This window comes from Argiope bruennichi, chromosome 3, assembly GCF_947563725.1.
Source record: "Argiope bruennichi chromosome 3, qqArgBrue1.1, whole genome shotgun sequence".
NCBI lineage: Eukaryota > Metazoa > Arthropoda > Arachnida > Araneae > Araneidae > Argiope > Argiope bruennichi.
This window is the reverse complement of record NC_079153.1, coordinates 36881136-36898046: the sequence shown is the minus strand read 5'-3', so window position 1 is coordinate 36898046 and position 16911 is coordinate 36881136. Positions and strand designations below refer to the sequence as shown.

Sequence of the window (16911 nt, the reverse complement as noted above, 5' to 3'; positions counted from 1 at the left end):
ATTGTGCAAACCCTAATTTCTCTTTTTAAATTTTTTTCTCTTTAAAATTTTGTATTCTAATTTTACATTTAATAAATACTAATCGCATTATTTGAAATACTTGTTTAAATTTGACATCATTTGGATTAACGTTTCCTTATGTTTTCCCCCCTTCTCTTTGTGTCTTTCCGTAATGGCGTATATTTACATGAAATGTTTCCATTTATTGTATGCTGTATTAAATTATCAACTTTTCATAACATTCAGTACTGTTAGATCTACTCATTACTAAACTTCCACGCACTGTTTTTGGAATCGAGCTGTTATTCAATAACTAATCTGCATATCAACCTCAAACAATTGCGCCGACAAAGCAGGCTAAGAAACTTTCTTGTCACGAATTTAATGTGCCATTGCATGTTCGATAAACTGTTGTCGATGAAGTTGCACTATCACCGTCTCAATTTACCGAATCGTCTTCCGCGGTGGTCATTAACTCGCGTGAGATCAGACACGTTCCATTCGATACATCTCTGTGTACTCCTTGAACTGATCTAATCATTTCCCCCAGTCCCTCTCTAACAGTCCAGCCAACAACGCCGCGACGCTCTCGAATAGCAGACGTAACGAAGCGAGACTAAATGCTACCGCGGATTACCAGCCGTTACAGTTGTTGGAAATCTGGTATCGGAAACTGCTTCCCATTATTGTTACTCTGATTTTTTATTTGTTTATCTCGGTACGATGAGTTATGGAGTTAGTGGAGCCTGAGCAAATTTCCTGGCTGTCGAGTCGGGCGATTTAATTCGATGAATTTCAAGAAGGGCAGCGCTGCTGTATCTCTGTTTTTTCAGGTGGTCATCTTTTAGAATGCCATTGTTCGAGTGTGAAGTTGTTCACCGGATTGTAATCGCGTTTAATCGTTCGTTGCCTCCGCTTGTTCTTTCACATTAATGTTAAAGAAAAATCTATGTCGGGACAAATAGGAGTTGGACAAAGTAAACTGTTTAGTGGTTACTTGTCTGGAAGTTAGTGCAGTCGATTTCTCTAAAGGCGCTGGGGAGGAGTTTCCTCTTTGAAAATGATTCGATTTTGAATTGAATTTGTCATTCAGTCACTTTTAAAAGGATCCGAAATGATCTTAATCTACGAAAATGGCTCATTAAATACAGAAAGAAAGAACAGTTTCGGTTATGAATAATTGATCGTAGTTGATTTTTGGAGAGCAGAATAAATTGCGACGATGTTTTATTTGAATGGCAAGACATAATTTCTGTGTTAAGAAAATGGTGAATTGTTGCCTTTTGTAAGGACTATATTTTCGAGTTAGTAACTGAAGCATGCATAGTAAACACATCATAAGGAAGTATTTTTTTAATACAACAAACTTTCCATTATTTGCTTTGCAGTTTCTCCAAGATCTACCTTGGTCAAGATGTTTAAAAAACTTCAAACTCAAAGAAAAGAAAAGAAAAAGAATTACGAATCATTTTGTAAAGAAATAAATCAACAAATTTATAAAAACTGAGTTTTACGGTTTATGAAATCATTGCTACATACGGAAAGTCCTCTATTGTAAATAAAAATTGTTCAAAGGCATTTTCATATTGAATTTTCGCGAATTTATAACGGGTACTTTAAATTAAAAGAAAAATCTCATGCATAGCAATCATTCTGTAAATTATTAATTATCGAAGTTATTGGAACAATATGATACCGATTTTATGTACAAAATCAGAAGTATATAATTAAAAAAAATCTCTGTATGGCATTACCATAATAAAAATAAGATTTATTTTCATTTAAACGTTAATATTTCGTATCGTTACACTTAATGCATATTCGGAAAACATATTTTCATTACTAATTTGATTGGTATTGAATGTAATGCATAATTCTCTTCTTATTCTATATATTTAATTTTTATTAAAAGTAAAAATTAAAACTCATTATCACTTTTCTTTTTTAAAATTGTGAAAATTTAACTCTCAGTATATGGCAGCTATTCGTTTAGTTTCGCAAAATAAATGTGTAATGAATGTGTGGGATGAAACTGTTATCCCATTGCAGTCGAATGTCTTCACTCAGTCATCGTTCAAAAAATGATGCTTTAGTTTGACTTTTTATTTATTTATTTTTTAAGTTATGATTGTTAAAATTACCTACAGAATGGTAAGAAAATATAGATTAATTTTTGGAGGAAATTCAACTTAAAAGAATTATATGTATTTATTTTTCAGCGCAATAAAAAAAGTCCTTGCGTCCTTATAATTATGCATCGAATTACTTTTTAGAGTGCAAAAGGTTAATTAAATTACAGGAATTGCTGTACTAGTCGCTTTTTTTTGTGCATTTCAAAGCTGTCTCGCAAGAAGCATTAAATTTTAAGCATATTTTAAAAAGGAACATACGTAAAATTGCATGCTTATTTCAATGATTCTGATGGCACAACTTCGAGAAAATTTCTGCATATCTTCATCGATTACTGTCCCTAGAATGCCAAACAACTCTTTGTTCATAAGTTGTTATATATTTTTAGCTTGTTGTCCATGTTTATATACGAATAAAATAATTCATGGAATTTTGATTGAATTTTCACGGGTGGCAAATATTTTGGTGGAAAGGTATAATTTTTTTCTTGAGTTTATATATGGGTCTTCTAACTTAAAGAAGTTAGAAATGATGGCAGGTTGAAAATTTACTCATTATTCCCTTACGATTGAAAGTAGAAAAGTAACTCAATCGAATTGTCTCATCATTTTTTTAGCTTTCAACAATGGAAACTATTCATGCGATTAAATATTTGATAAACGAATGAAAACGATTTGAATTTCACTCCAACAAAGGCGAATTCCCCCCCCCCCCCCATAATGTTTTACAAAATTTTTGCATATTTTTTTAAAACTGTCGAAATGCAGGAGGAAAAATACATGACAGCTAAATTGCCATTATTAAAAAGTCAATTAAAAAAAATTTTTTTTTTTGATATAGTGTAAAAAAATAAATTTAAGGAAATTCGCTTTAATTTGCGAATTTCGCTATAACTTCTAAAGAACAGACCATCCTTCATATGGCTTTCCACCATTGTGCCCGCACATACACCCTTTCCTTTTTAAGAGAGAATAGGATATTAAAGTATTTAATGCTTTGTTCATATTATCTTTTGAATACAAGAATTAGAGTAATTTTGATTGAATTGGACAAAATACCTCTGACGGGACAAATTCTTTTTTAAAATTTCTCTGTGTTTCCCCTGCCTTGTCGACGCGTGTAGCAAAAATCACTATCGAAATCTTAATAATATATTAGCACAGTAAAGGAATATTTTCCCTATCAAAATCTCAGGTTATATAAGATCAGGGATAAAATGTCCAAGAGCTTTTTCCTCATTCCTCTCTGTGTCGTTCTGTGTTGTGTGTGTGCTCATCGCTTGTACATATGTCTGCTTCTCTAAAATGAAATAAAACGACGTCGCGAAATCGAAAGTCTTTTCACTGTCTTCAAAACTGCATCCTGCTTCACATAAAAATATGCTTATATATATATATATATATATATATATATATATATATATATATATATATATATATATATATATATATATATATATATATATATATATATATAAAAGAGCATGAGCCAAAATGAAAAATTTATTTCTACCATTGCATTAGCAGTCTATATCTGTAACACTCTTTTGAGTTTCCGAAGAAATTTCGAAAGATTATTTGCGAAATTGATTAAGGTAAATATCATGATAATACATAACTTACTTCCTTAACTAACACGGCAATATTTTACTTATTTCCTTAACTAGCATAACAATATACAACTTATTTCCTTTCGTTAGTACAATGATGGCACGTCCATTGTTGAGGCAAATCTGTAGTACTTGGAGTAATCATTTTCGAAACTGATTTCTCTTTCATAACATTTTTGCTTTTACAATTCTGGTTATCTTGTGTAAAAATCTAATAAATTATTTGTGAATAACATCATATAACGACAATTCACATTTGAAAATCGATGGTTGTCATAAATTATCCGCCGGCAAATATTTGCGAAATTCTGGCACTTCAACTTCCACTGAATTGAAATCTTCGAGTACTCACTCACTTGCATAAAATGAAATATAAATTTTCTGTTTATTGAGAAAATAGAAGACAGCGAATCTTCTTAATCTTATTCCAAATTCAGTTTCAATTTTGTTTTTTTACCTTCTTTATATTTTCTCAATTCTTCCTTATTTTATTAGCAATCGCCTAGACATTTTATTTATTATCGCAATTTAGCTTTATGGTACTAAAACTGTGTTTTATGTACTTTGTATTAATTCACTTCGAAATTTTTAATCAATTCAAACATAAAATTTGCAAGAATTTGTGCTTAATTTAATTTGGTTTGCTTGCCGTATTATTGAACTTACCAATTTTCAGTACTTAAATAGTGTGAGCATTATAACTAGAATAATAATAACTACACGCTACAAACATTGCAATGCGAGTAATTCTGGATGTAAGGTTCACTCATTTATACTGAAATTTTGTAAAGATTACGAATGAATTGCTTTTCTATAAACGTTTTAGTCTATAAGGCTCATATATTTTTATGAATAATTTGAAAACAGTAATGGAAACAAGTTTGTAAACCAAATTTTATTATGATTTTTTTTTTGTAATGATTTCTTTTATAAAAGCAAACGTGATTTTGAGTCAAATTTCGACCATGAAATGAAAATCTAAAATTATAATTGAAATATAATAAAGTACCGTTTATAAATTATTCATGAGACTGGCATAAAAATGTCGTATCGTTGAACGGACCTATAATCAAAATTTTAATAAATAAAAATGATTTTCATAAATTTTATTCTACGGAATTGTAATTTTATTTACAAATTATAATTTCCATGTTCTTTTTTTAAAAATTGTACTTATATAATGCTAGATAATACTGAATGTAATAATTAAATTTTAAAATTAAACATTTAGTGTAATATAATTATACCTACATGACATGTCTTGATTATACCTTGTTTATTCTATTCGATTTATATGGTTGTAGTTAGGCGTTTAGTCAAAAATGTTAAATCGTTATCTGACTTACCGATTGACTGCCAATATTAAGTACTTCATTATAAATCGAATTTTCACTCTATTTTTAATTGCTATTAGCCATTTTGGCAAAGAAATAAAAGTTCAGATTTACTAAAGGGAAAAAGGAATAGCTGCTTCATATTCTTCGTTATCATCGTATAAATTAATACAATTTGCCTTCTCTATTAATTGATCAGTTTTAAATAATTCCGAAATTATAGCAACAGTAGTACACATCAGTCTCGAAAGTGATTTTAAAACGATGACAAACGTATAACCGAAGTACCTTTTGTATTGGTTACGACTGAAGCGGTATTATGAAGAAACAATGTATAAATGAAAAACATATAAACGGTGCTTTATTTTATATATAGAAAAGGATAAAAGAACACCTATAATTAGCTAGCTATTTTAATTAATTTTTGTCCACAAAAATTCTTGAGCCATTAATAAGAGATTTCTTTTATTATTAACTTTATAAGGGCGCTAAATTTTTAACATTTCAACTAAAATTCATTCATTTGTCACTTTATTAACTTTTTTAAAAAATAAATTATGTCGTGTATTTCAACCTCTTTTCTTTCCTATTGGAAATAACCAAAATTATATTAATATTGTTAAAATATTTTTAACATAAAATTGTTTGCAAATCCATATATAATGATTGTCTGAAATGCTCTCGTGGTGAGATTCACTATGCCAGGTATTTAAATTAAGTTATGAATAATTGAATGCTTATATCGTATTACTTTATCAAAACTTCTGCGCTACGCTTTGCGGCTCATTTAATATTTCATTAAAAAAAAACATCTCATTTAATAGAACTTACCTTTGTGGTTAAGGAGGGGAGCCCCTTTTTTACTTTTTTGTTCTTAAAGATTGAAAGATTTAATCTTACTTGTGCAGTTCTTTCATCAAAGCTGCTTAAGCCTTAGGGCGCTTTCGTGATATCGTTAAAATCGATGGCGAAACATGCTGTCAGTCGTTTTCTGGCGCTTTTAGACGGAAGGAAGGAAAGAAATATTAAGAAAAGTATTAACTCTTAAAAACACCACCGAGACATTTTTCAAACTTGGAGAAATGAAAAAAAGGGGGGGGGGGACTTTCATCGAAGGCAGTGCTATTGGACGAAAAATTCTGAAGAATTTCTTTCTTTTGTTAAATTGCGTTCCTACTGATGTGCCAACCATATTCCGTCCGAGAAATTTAATACTGCGAATCCGATTTATATTTAAGTATTTGAGATTTGTTTTAATTCACTTGCCAATAGTAAAGAACTATATTGTGGTTCTGATTCCTAGTATGCACTGAATTGGTAAGCCTATATGATTTAAGATTTAATTAAATGAAAAATATAGAAGCTCATGTCATATTATAGATACCTGAAAAATCACGGAGATTATTTGTACTTAATAAAAATCTTTTTCAAAGAAGAAAAGGTTTTCAAATTTATAGACATCTTGATTTGTGTAGATTTATATAGTGTTATTATTATCTCTCATTATGATTGCTACTCTTTGCAATTGCTTAAGTGGTAGAATTTTATTCTTGGCAACTATTATTATATTAATTAAAGCTTATAAAAATGTACTTATATTATTATTAATATATTTGTTTGTTATAATATAATTCAAGTATAAAGTTGTAGCTGTCAGTTTAGGCGCATCTATCGTATTATTTAAAACAAAAGAGATGAAATGGAAAGGTTATTTTTATTTATTGTTAAAACCACAGAAATTCAATATCGTCCATATTATAATCATAATCATAATATACATATCCATATTATAATCATAATATATATATATAATTGACATGAGTAGATGTGCACGAATTTCAAGCTTTAACTATTTTTTATAGTGAAAAATTATGTTTACTAAAATCATATCTAACTTATTTAAATTGTGTTAATGAAAACTATGGTTATCGTATGCAAAGTACTATCTTGAAAATTAAGTTTAAAAGATTAAGATTATTAAAAAAACGAGTAATTAATGACAGTTTCATCATTCCACATGCATAAATGAAAATTTCTTTTCTTTTTTCTTTATTCAAATTGTCGAAATTAATAAAAAATGTTATTTTAAATAATTATCGGTTCTTTATGAATTTTTTTAAAAATTATCGAAAAAGATAAAGAAGCCTCTACTGTATTAAAAAATGCTGAATAAATGTATAAATTTACGAATTGTTGTAAGTATATTGTTATTATTTTTATAATCAATAGCTTTTAATAACTATTATATTTCAATTATATGCAATATTCTCAGGTATTATTTTATACCCTCTTTCAGTAATAGCAACTACTTTAATTTTGTAATTGTTTGTTTTCGAAGAATTTGCATTTGATTATTAAGGCTACAAATGTATAAAATAAAAAAAGAAAGTGCATAATTGTGTGTGTGTGTGTGTGTGTGTGTGTGTGTGTGTGATTTTATTATTTGTTCACCTAAGGATATTTATGTTTTAAATTGTATACATAAAATCGCGTGCATCTTTCAATTATTTTTATGCCGAGAGATTTATAATAAATAATTAGAAAATGAAGCTGGTAGATTATTAATTTGTTTATTTGAATAAGTGAATGTTTAATTATCAATAATTTTTACTCACAATTCTGTTTTAACTTAATTGAACACTGCTATCTTTCAATACATTTTATGATTATTCTCTAATTGTAAAATAATGTGCTTATCACAGTCTCTTCAGTATAAGATAAGCAAGCAGGAGTTTATAATTTTTTAAAGCTTTTATCCATTCTTTGTAGATTTTTAGAAATTCAATGCTAGTTTTTAAATTATATAAATCGAAACGTTTGATTAATTTGTTTATAAAATTATGAATTACTATTCATTTGTTTACGAAATAATATTTCAAATAAATAAATAATTTTTAGTGATGTGATTATAAGAAGTTTACGGATGCGAAGACTTTTTGATTCATTTGACTAAAACGTTTGCTTTAATGGAAATGGCATCGAATGAATGATCTTTAATGTTATATTCATGAAATGTAATTATCCTATTTCAAAAAATAGCTTTTAAACAACATTGAATATAGAAAATATATTATTTTTTAGCGAGTAGTATATCAAAAATTAATATAAAATCATTCCGCATTTCTTAATAAATAATTATGTTTTCCCAGTCGTGTGTTTGGAAGTTTGGGATATGGGACATGACTCAAGTTCTGCCCACGTCGATAAATCACAAGTTAAAGTTACGAAAATCACTTCCTATAATGCTTGGATAATTTCACCAAAAAAACACGTAAAATTAATTCAAGGTTGTGGCAAATTTTCAAACATTCAAAATTAAATAAAAATAAAAAGAAGTTGTCAAAACTGAGGAATTATTGATTAAATTGATATCATTAAAAAGAACTACTTTTGAAATTTTGAAACGGTTTGAAATTTTTATGCAATAATATTTTTAGAAGTTATTTCGGAAAAACATAAAATTTAGCTTAATGTTTAATTAATTTAAATTTCCGAAATGAATAATGAATTCTCTGTGAAGTACATTTGTATCCTCCAAAGTATGTATGTGCCAAATTTGATAGCTATAAGCTAAACGGTGTTACCTGTAAACATACATACATTCATCTTTATTATTAGTTGATATTAGCTTCTCCTGATTAGTGAAAGTAATTCTGCAGTCTTGATCTTATGTTTGAGTCAGATTAATCTAATAAAAGTTAATATTTATTACCAAATTACCCTTTTTGTTCAATCTAAAACTCGGCGATATATGTTTTAGAAGTCCCTCCACATATGACATTAATAATAATACATGTTGCTAACATAAAGTTCCCACAAAAGGTTAAACTAGTTCGTATTATCCATATGGAGGGCAGAAATTCTTCTGGATTGTTAAGTTTTATTCTTTACGCTTTTCAATTTTTTTTAAAAGAATTTTTTCTTTTAGTCACTAAAAATGATTTTCCTGATTGTTAAATGTATTTGCGGTAAAAAGACTACGGATCGTAAAAGAAATAGACGAAACATTTTTATTTAGGAATTCTTTACCTTTTACGTATACTTAGGAACATTTTATTGAAACCTACATTGCTATCCGCATCGTAAAAGACACTTTTTATGCATTTTGTGCCCCTCCCCTTTTCCTTCCGGTATATTGTGCAGTTCCTGCAATTTTATTGCAATATCGGCAGTATTCCGTTCTGTTAGTCAGCTTTCCTTAAGTTCCACCGTCAGAAGTTAACAAATATCATATTTCGTCTAACAATTGGCGACGTAAGTTTTACTGTATGACACAAATTATTATGGTTGTGTTTCTAGTCACATTTTGTGTATTATGTTTCCGTCTGCTGGACATTGATTTCATTTGCCAGGAATTGTTTCAGTAAACGTGTTATTTACTTTCTTTGACATTTTCTTTAGATATGTTTCGTATCTCAATCATTTTTGACAGTTTATTATACAATAACTGCTTCATATATTGTAATACGTTATGTACATTTGACATATTATATTATTAATTTTCTTATTCTTCTCTGTTTCAGATAAGTTATGTGTATTTTGTGTCAAATGTTTAAATAAGTTGTATAATTATATTTCGAACTAATTTTATTGTTAAACTTGTTTTATTCTAATCTACTGCAATGCCTGGAGGTTAAGAACCATGAGTTCAAGCATTTCGTCCACTTTTTCGCTAATGAACAAACCGAAATATAATTTTCCTCTAGAAGAAACAATCATTAAATATATTCTGCCAACTCCCTTCATTATTGAATGGTTTTAATTCTGCGTTTTCAGACCTTCTTTTTGTATTAATCTATTTTTAGAGTTACAGCATACGGTCCCAAAAAATGGACAATCGTTTATCTCCCTAAATATTGAACTTATATCACAGAGTTTTATGAAATAAGATAGGGAATCTTATTCAAATACTTTGATTTCTATAGTAATTGACCGTAAAAAGCTATAAAAATTAAATTTCTATATGAGCCCGCCCATAGTAAAAGAATTTCAGTAATATGTTTCACCTACTATTATCTATTAGTACAGAAGTTTAATGCTTCTACCTGAAAAATTTGCTAAGATGCTAATAGACATATTTATTGGCTTTAATGACTTTTTTATACCTCAAACTAATATTTGAGCGAGTCCTTTGATGAAAGGATAATATAAATTTTACAGTATTATTTAAAAGTAATTCATGTACCAAAATAAGTTATTAAAAGGGCGAAATCATAAAATAATAAAATGTATTTATTTACTCTTGTTAATTTTTTTAAAAAACGAGATAATACATAAATTGAAATGGTTTTTAAACGTGTTCAAAATGAACATTTTCAGCACCTGTTCAAAGCCGCTTTTTTCGTATAATACCAGTTGATTCAGTTCATTCATCACTTATGATATTAAGACAAACTTTTTAAATTCATCTGTAAAATTCTGCATCAGAGAAAGACGGCGATTATATGCAGAAGAATATAAGTAATTCCAACTAATTTAATATATCGATGACTATGCAGAGTACTATTGTGCTAAACAGGAAAATTCTGAAAGTGATACGCCTCACATTAATGGAAAGGATGAATCTGAATTTACTAACTTCCATGGCTCCAAAAGTGATCACTTTGATAATTGATGCTTCTACCCCCCATTAAAACGACATTTATCTATCCAAATTGCATTTCACAGGAAAGAAGGATTTGATTCTGCCTGAAATTGGGCCCGATTGCTAAACTTTAGTCGTTGCCATTATCTGATTATAGCTATCAACGGAGTTTGCGAATGCTGTATGGAAGCCAGCCAACTGTTACATTGAAGTGTTCTGAATCGACTGTTCTTTCTCTAACATGATTAGCGTAGTCTTCAATTGTTAAACCTTTTTGTGAATATACTTCTAAGAATGCTAACAGTAAAAAAACGAAGTTTTTTGCAACTAAGTTGACATTACAATTGCATAGGTATATCAGAATATTCTTCATTACTGAAATGCTATTTCTTTCTTTTCATTAGTGTTCATACAACTGTGAGGAAAATTATTCTTTTACGTTATTCTATTACTTTTCTGAAACATATTAAATGTTCAATTTCAACAATCAAATTAAATTTTCCTTCTGTATAAATTCGAAATTGCATTTTTATTTATTTATTTGGCCAATCGAGATGCATAACAATATGTGTGATTTGCAAATTTCTTTCAAATTATGATCTTTGGATGTCGTACTCTAGGCATATATTTTCCATTTAAATTTGTAATATGTTCCTCTCAATAAAATTAAAAAAAAAAACTTTCTTTTCTGTAAATGTTATAAAAAGAAATGTGAAACTTTGTGTGTACATAGATAAAATACAATCGAAACATGTTACTATTCGATACTTTAGCGTTATAAAGGTCCCATAAAAATATAATTTTTATAACTTTTTTTATTATTAACTTCTGCAGACGACAATATATTTTCATGTAATTGTTGGCCTTATTTATTTAAAATTTGTGACTGAAAGTATATGTGTTGGTATATTATTTAGGACATCCTGTGCACATAAATGTTTTAGTTCTTATTTTACGATTAGGACAAAAGCAAACTGCATAAATTTGTAGTAAAACCTTATTTTGAACGTGTGGTTGTTTTACAACTTCATGCATTAAAATGAAAATTAAAATTTTTAGAAAATACTCCAAGCGATACTGAATGCAAATGTTTTACAAATGATTAATGATTGGTTCTTTTTTTTAAATATATTTTTATACACTAATTAATGCATGTTTTAAATATCATGATATTAGTATTTCACTGCAATGGTGTGAGATCTATAATATATATTGCACATGGTTTTCCACTTCACTTTCTTGAAGATTTCGGCGTTAATCATTAATAAAAAAATATCAAGTTAATAAATTGAATTATCCAAGAAATCTAATTTACATATTTCTTTTGATTTTATTAGTTTCAATAGGAAAAATGTCGATAAAAAAAAACAAGTATTTTGCCCTGAGGTTTTTTTTTGGAGGGGGTGAGGGGTTACGGTTTTTCCTTTTTATGTTACAATAAATGTGTTGTACTATAAACCCTACAATTTTTCAAACATATTTTATGTATTTTAGTTATTGATTTCTTTTAAAGAATAAGGTTGTTTTTCGCAGTTTTTTCTTGATATAATTTTTGTAAATTGTATTTTTACTGTAAGGTTATATGTACCGTAATGTGAACGCTATAAAGAGCTGATGTTACAGCGCTAAATTAATAGATATACGAATGAAATAAAATTCCATCTATTACTGTTGCTTGCTATTATTATAGTACCCCTACTTTTTATTGTAGTATATAAAATAAACGGTTTGTACTATTTTTAACTTAAACACACGGATAGCAAATTGCACCAGTCTTTCCGTCTTAAAAGAGCGGATGCAGACTAAATAAATAGAAAAAAATAGAGATGTTTCCGAGAAAATTTCTTAAATGCTTAAGATTTCAAGAATACTGCGAAATCTATTCACTAAAAATAACTTGTAAATATGGCGAAAGATGTTTCGAAAACAAAATTTCTTAAGCCACTTGATGATCGAAAAGATCGTCCCCAATCTAATCTCAACATTGCATCCTTTCTTCGCGGATTATTTCAAGCTCTTGTGAAGGTTTTACTAAATCCACTCATTCTGTTTAGGAACGATCACCAGTCCTCCGCCTGCTACATATTGTTCAGCGCGGCAATTGATTGCTTTGTTCATCATGAACTTTTTAAGCGAATTCATTATTCCCCAAATCCCCGTTTAATTAAGAAATTCATCATGATGGACGCACATGATGAGGAACTTTTTGGATCTAAACTTTGCTCACCAACTTTTGCTTTTTTTCTACAGGATGATGAAACGTCCGACGTGGGTGCTACAGTGCGCTGTTCTCCGTCCTCCGTTGCCTTGGTAACCAGTCGCTGGATGTTGCGGTGAGATCTTTCTTCCGACGACCCCCTTACAGTATTCCGTCCGAACCATTCCATCCGCTGATCGCCTAGCTGCCAAGCCGCTTCTGAAGTTCGGTCTTCTTGAAGTTTGTTATCCGATTGTTGGACTCGAAAAAAATTTTGTTTGAGTTGACTTCTTTCATTGTTTTTTGCCACCTCTGGTTTGGAGAAAGAAAATATTTTTCTTCTTTGAATATCAATGTGAAAGCTTATGTTTCTCTTCTTGAATGTTTTAAGGCAGTTGAAATATATTGCTGTTTTGTTTTCAAGGCGCGCTACTAGGTTTTAACTATTTCTATATTTTTTCCTCTGTAGTTCCTTTTCTTTTATCAATTTTAAATTTTTTCCCCCTTCTCAACCATTTAATTTTTGGCAAAATTCACGAATTAACCACGTGATATTGTAACTTCCGTCCAACCTACATTCCATTGCCATGACAGATTTTGCTCGGCAACCTCAATCATTCCATATAACTACTACAAGGTCCCGAATATCTTGTATGTGAACGATATTTCCTATGCGAGTTTTGAACTTTTTATAAAAGATTCTTCGCTCCAGTTAAAAATATAAAATTATCAACTTGAAATTCTGTTTATTCTTAATTTACTTGCACTTCGTCTTTAAATGAGTTATTCAAGAATGGACCCTGAACTTTTAATTGTGTAAAAAAAAAAAAAAAAAGTTTTTATTTTCCTCTTTTTTTTTGTTTTGGACTTTTTGGTTTCTCATCGATCATGGCTGATCACTCAGAACTGATCAGTGAGTTGCAGCAAATTGACAAAATGACGACCCAAGAAAGACTGAAATTGGCAAAGCGGAGACGCATGCAACAACTCAAAAAGTGGAGTCAACGAGAAAAGGAGTACAACAGTAATAAGAGGAAGAAAGAAATAGTGGCGAAAAAAGGAAAAAGAAAGGACTACAAAGTTCATTTTGTTCCTAGTGTTATGCTTCTGGAAGCAGCAGCCCGGAACGATATAGAAGAAGGTGAGTAAATTATTGATATTATTTATCACAGATTATTTTGGTATTTTTAGTCGCGTTATTTTTGTTTCATCAATTGATTAATTGACAGCTCAACTGTTGCCTATTTTTCAAGATGATTTTAAATTTGATCTATTGTGTATCTACATATTTTGAAATTCTTTGTTGCAAAAACGGATTACAAAATCTTTACTCCAAGAGTAAACAAATAATTTTAACTTGATGTAGTAATTGCTTTTTGAATCTATCCATAAATATGAAGAATGATTCGAGGCAGATAAGATTAAAAAACAGAGAGAAAAAGTGAAAACAGGATTTCTAATTATGTCCACTGAAACAAATGACCACATTATCCCTACAGCAATGCTTATATCTAAAAGCCCACTTTATTTTAAAATAATATCAAATAAATCCTGATGAATTGATATGCTAATTTAATTAAATATTTTTTTAGTTTTCATGTCTTCGAAAATTACAAAAGAAGGACTTTACTTTAAATAGATGAATATATTTTCCCAATCCTTTATTGCAACTAGGGGTTTATAGAAATTTAGCTTGACTTATTCAGTGCATTAATGAATATTTATATTTTAAAATCGTTGTATATTTTAAGCATGATTATTTTTTATTTTATTTTTATAAATGTACAAGTGTATTTGTTTCCATTCTCAGTACTTGTATATTGGCAATCATTAGCCAGCTTATTCTTGTGAACTTAAGTTTTATCTCTGCAGATATCAGGATATGTGTAAGCATCAATTTAATATCAATATTGGATTATTATCTGGTGGCCTTCAAAATACCGCGCATTGTTCTTGTGTACGTGCTTTGTGTATTAAAGGGTTGCTACATTGTCATATTTTCCGGAGATCCTTATCTTGAAGCTTCGCTTTCATTTCAAACAGGTTGTCATTCATTTATTTATTCTTTCTCGACGCGTAATTTCATTTTACTTTGTTCTGAATGCTTGCTGTTTGACTCGAACTTTGAAATAATCGGTAAAACGTTTTCGAAGGTATCATTAAACCTGACAAATCGTTATAAAGATTCTTTAAATCCGTATTTGTTAAGCTGAGAAAATTTATTAGATAAAACTGAAAAATATAGTGATAAATCCTATTATACGCAAAAACCTTGAAAATGACACTAGACAGATCTTTCTAATTATAATTATTTTCTAATAACGTTAAAAAAAGTTCAATATGAAGAGAGACAGAACATTACAAATTAATTTTATTTATGCCAAAAATATTTTAATAAATTCTGACTGAAAATAAAAATAAAAAAAATGGAGAAAATGAAGTATGTTTAATTTTTTTTTAGAGTAAGAAAATTTCTGGAGAAAAAAAGTATTCCGTTGTGCAAAGACTAACGAGAGATAATAACATCATTAAAAAAACCCTTAGTAGAAAAAATTATTCGCATTTCAGTATCAAAAGTATAAGCATTAATATATCATCTACTCCAAAGAAAAAATGCATTTTGGCAAAAGTAATAATATTAATAAAATCTTTATTTCTAAAAAAATTGATAATAAAGCAGGAAAATTTGCTTAAAATAAAAACTTCAGTAATTTCCACATACTCAAAAATAAATAAATAAATGAAACTGAATTACAATCTGAATTTTTAAAAAATTATCAATTTGGGGATTTTTTTTTTGAAGAAAAATTTAAATGTATGTGATTATTTATTAGTAATCAATGTTTTAACTTATTTAATGCTAATGTATTAGCTTGGTTAAAAAATCATTCCAATCTTAAATTAGAAAAAAAAAAAAAAAAAAAAAAAAAACACTTTGAAATTTCTTTTTTACTACTTTCTGTTTTTAGTTTTCTCTCCAACCTTTATACAGTTTATATAGTTATATAAGTGTTAAATATTGCATTTCAAACCAATAGATCCTATAGAGAAAATCTGAACCTTTTGTAGCATATGCAAGAACATTTCTTTTTCTGTTCACCTGTGCATATTATTATTCCTTAGAACACAATATGAAACTTGAATTAACTTATTTTTTGAGTGTTGCCGCACACATATTCTTTGATTTAAAATGGTACGCTTTCCTTTTAAAATAAATTGTCGCGTACATACCAGTTTATTTATCAATGGTTTATGTATATACACTTGATGTTTAAAATGCGAATATATAAAATGTGATCTTCGCTGTTTGTTCTGAGCTAATATCTTGTGAGAAAATATCGCAAAAATATTACACGTGGCACTTAATCGCACAAGAAAAATACATTCTTGTCTGTAATTACACGATAGAAATATGATTAATATTGCAAATATGTTTTCGGAAAAACACAAATGTTGCAAATATTATTATCAACATAATGACAAATTTGAATGCATTTCAAATCATTTGTTTTAAAATGAAGAGGTTGCAGCATGAAATAATATCTTTCGATTTTGAAGATATTAAAAATGTTTTTTCATTAACATTTAGAATTTGTTTTACGATTATTTTTTTTTCCGCATATCAATCGCTATTAATTTTCTTCTTTATTGGTGGAGATAAAAAAATTGCATCACATTCTATTCATTATTTGCTGTTTTCCCGTTTCTTTACTTGCATTGCGTATATATTTTTGCAAATATTTACATATATATATGCATAAATATTTTTCTCATTAACGAGTTTAAATACTTAAATTTCTCTTGTTAAAATATTCTTTTTATTACTTTTCTTTTCAGTCTAAATAAGTTTTGGCTATGAATTCAGTGTTCAATTAAAATTAAAACTTCTGTGAGCCAAAAATGTATGAAAATAAAACGATTCTATGATGTTTAATTAATTGGTTTTTAATTTTTAATGCAGAGCTGATGTTTTATTAATCTGTGCAACAAAGAATTTGCGAGTCACCTGAATGTCTTTATGCTCTTCAAATATTCCCTCAGAATTAAAATTTTTTGT

At 28.5% G+C, this 16911-nt stretch overlaps 1 protein-coding gene across 6 annotated transcripts in view; it reads left to right on the top strand.

Moving 5' to 3' along the window:
* LOC129963493 (protein phosphatase 1 regulatory subunit 16A-like) overlaps positions 1-16911 on the top strand; it is a 263335-nt gene that overhangs the window by 112977 nt on the left and 133447 nt on the right. For all 6 annotated transcript variants that reach the window (XM_056077907.1, XM_056077906.1, XM_056077908.1 and 3 more), the window contains one exon: positions 12908-13995. In XM_056077907.1, the coding sequence (XP_055933882.1) occupies positions 13743-13995 (253 nt within the window). In that variant the 5' untranslated portion in view covers positions 12908-13742. The remainder of the gene's footprint in view (positions 1-12907; positions 13996-16911) is intronic.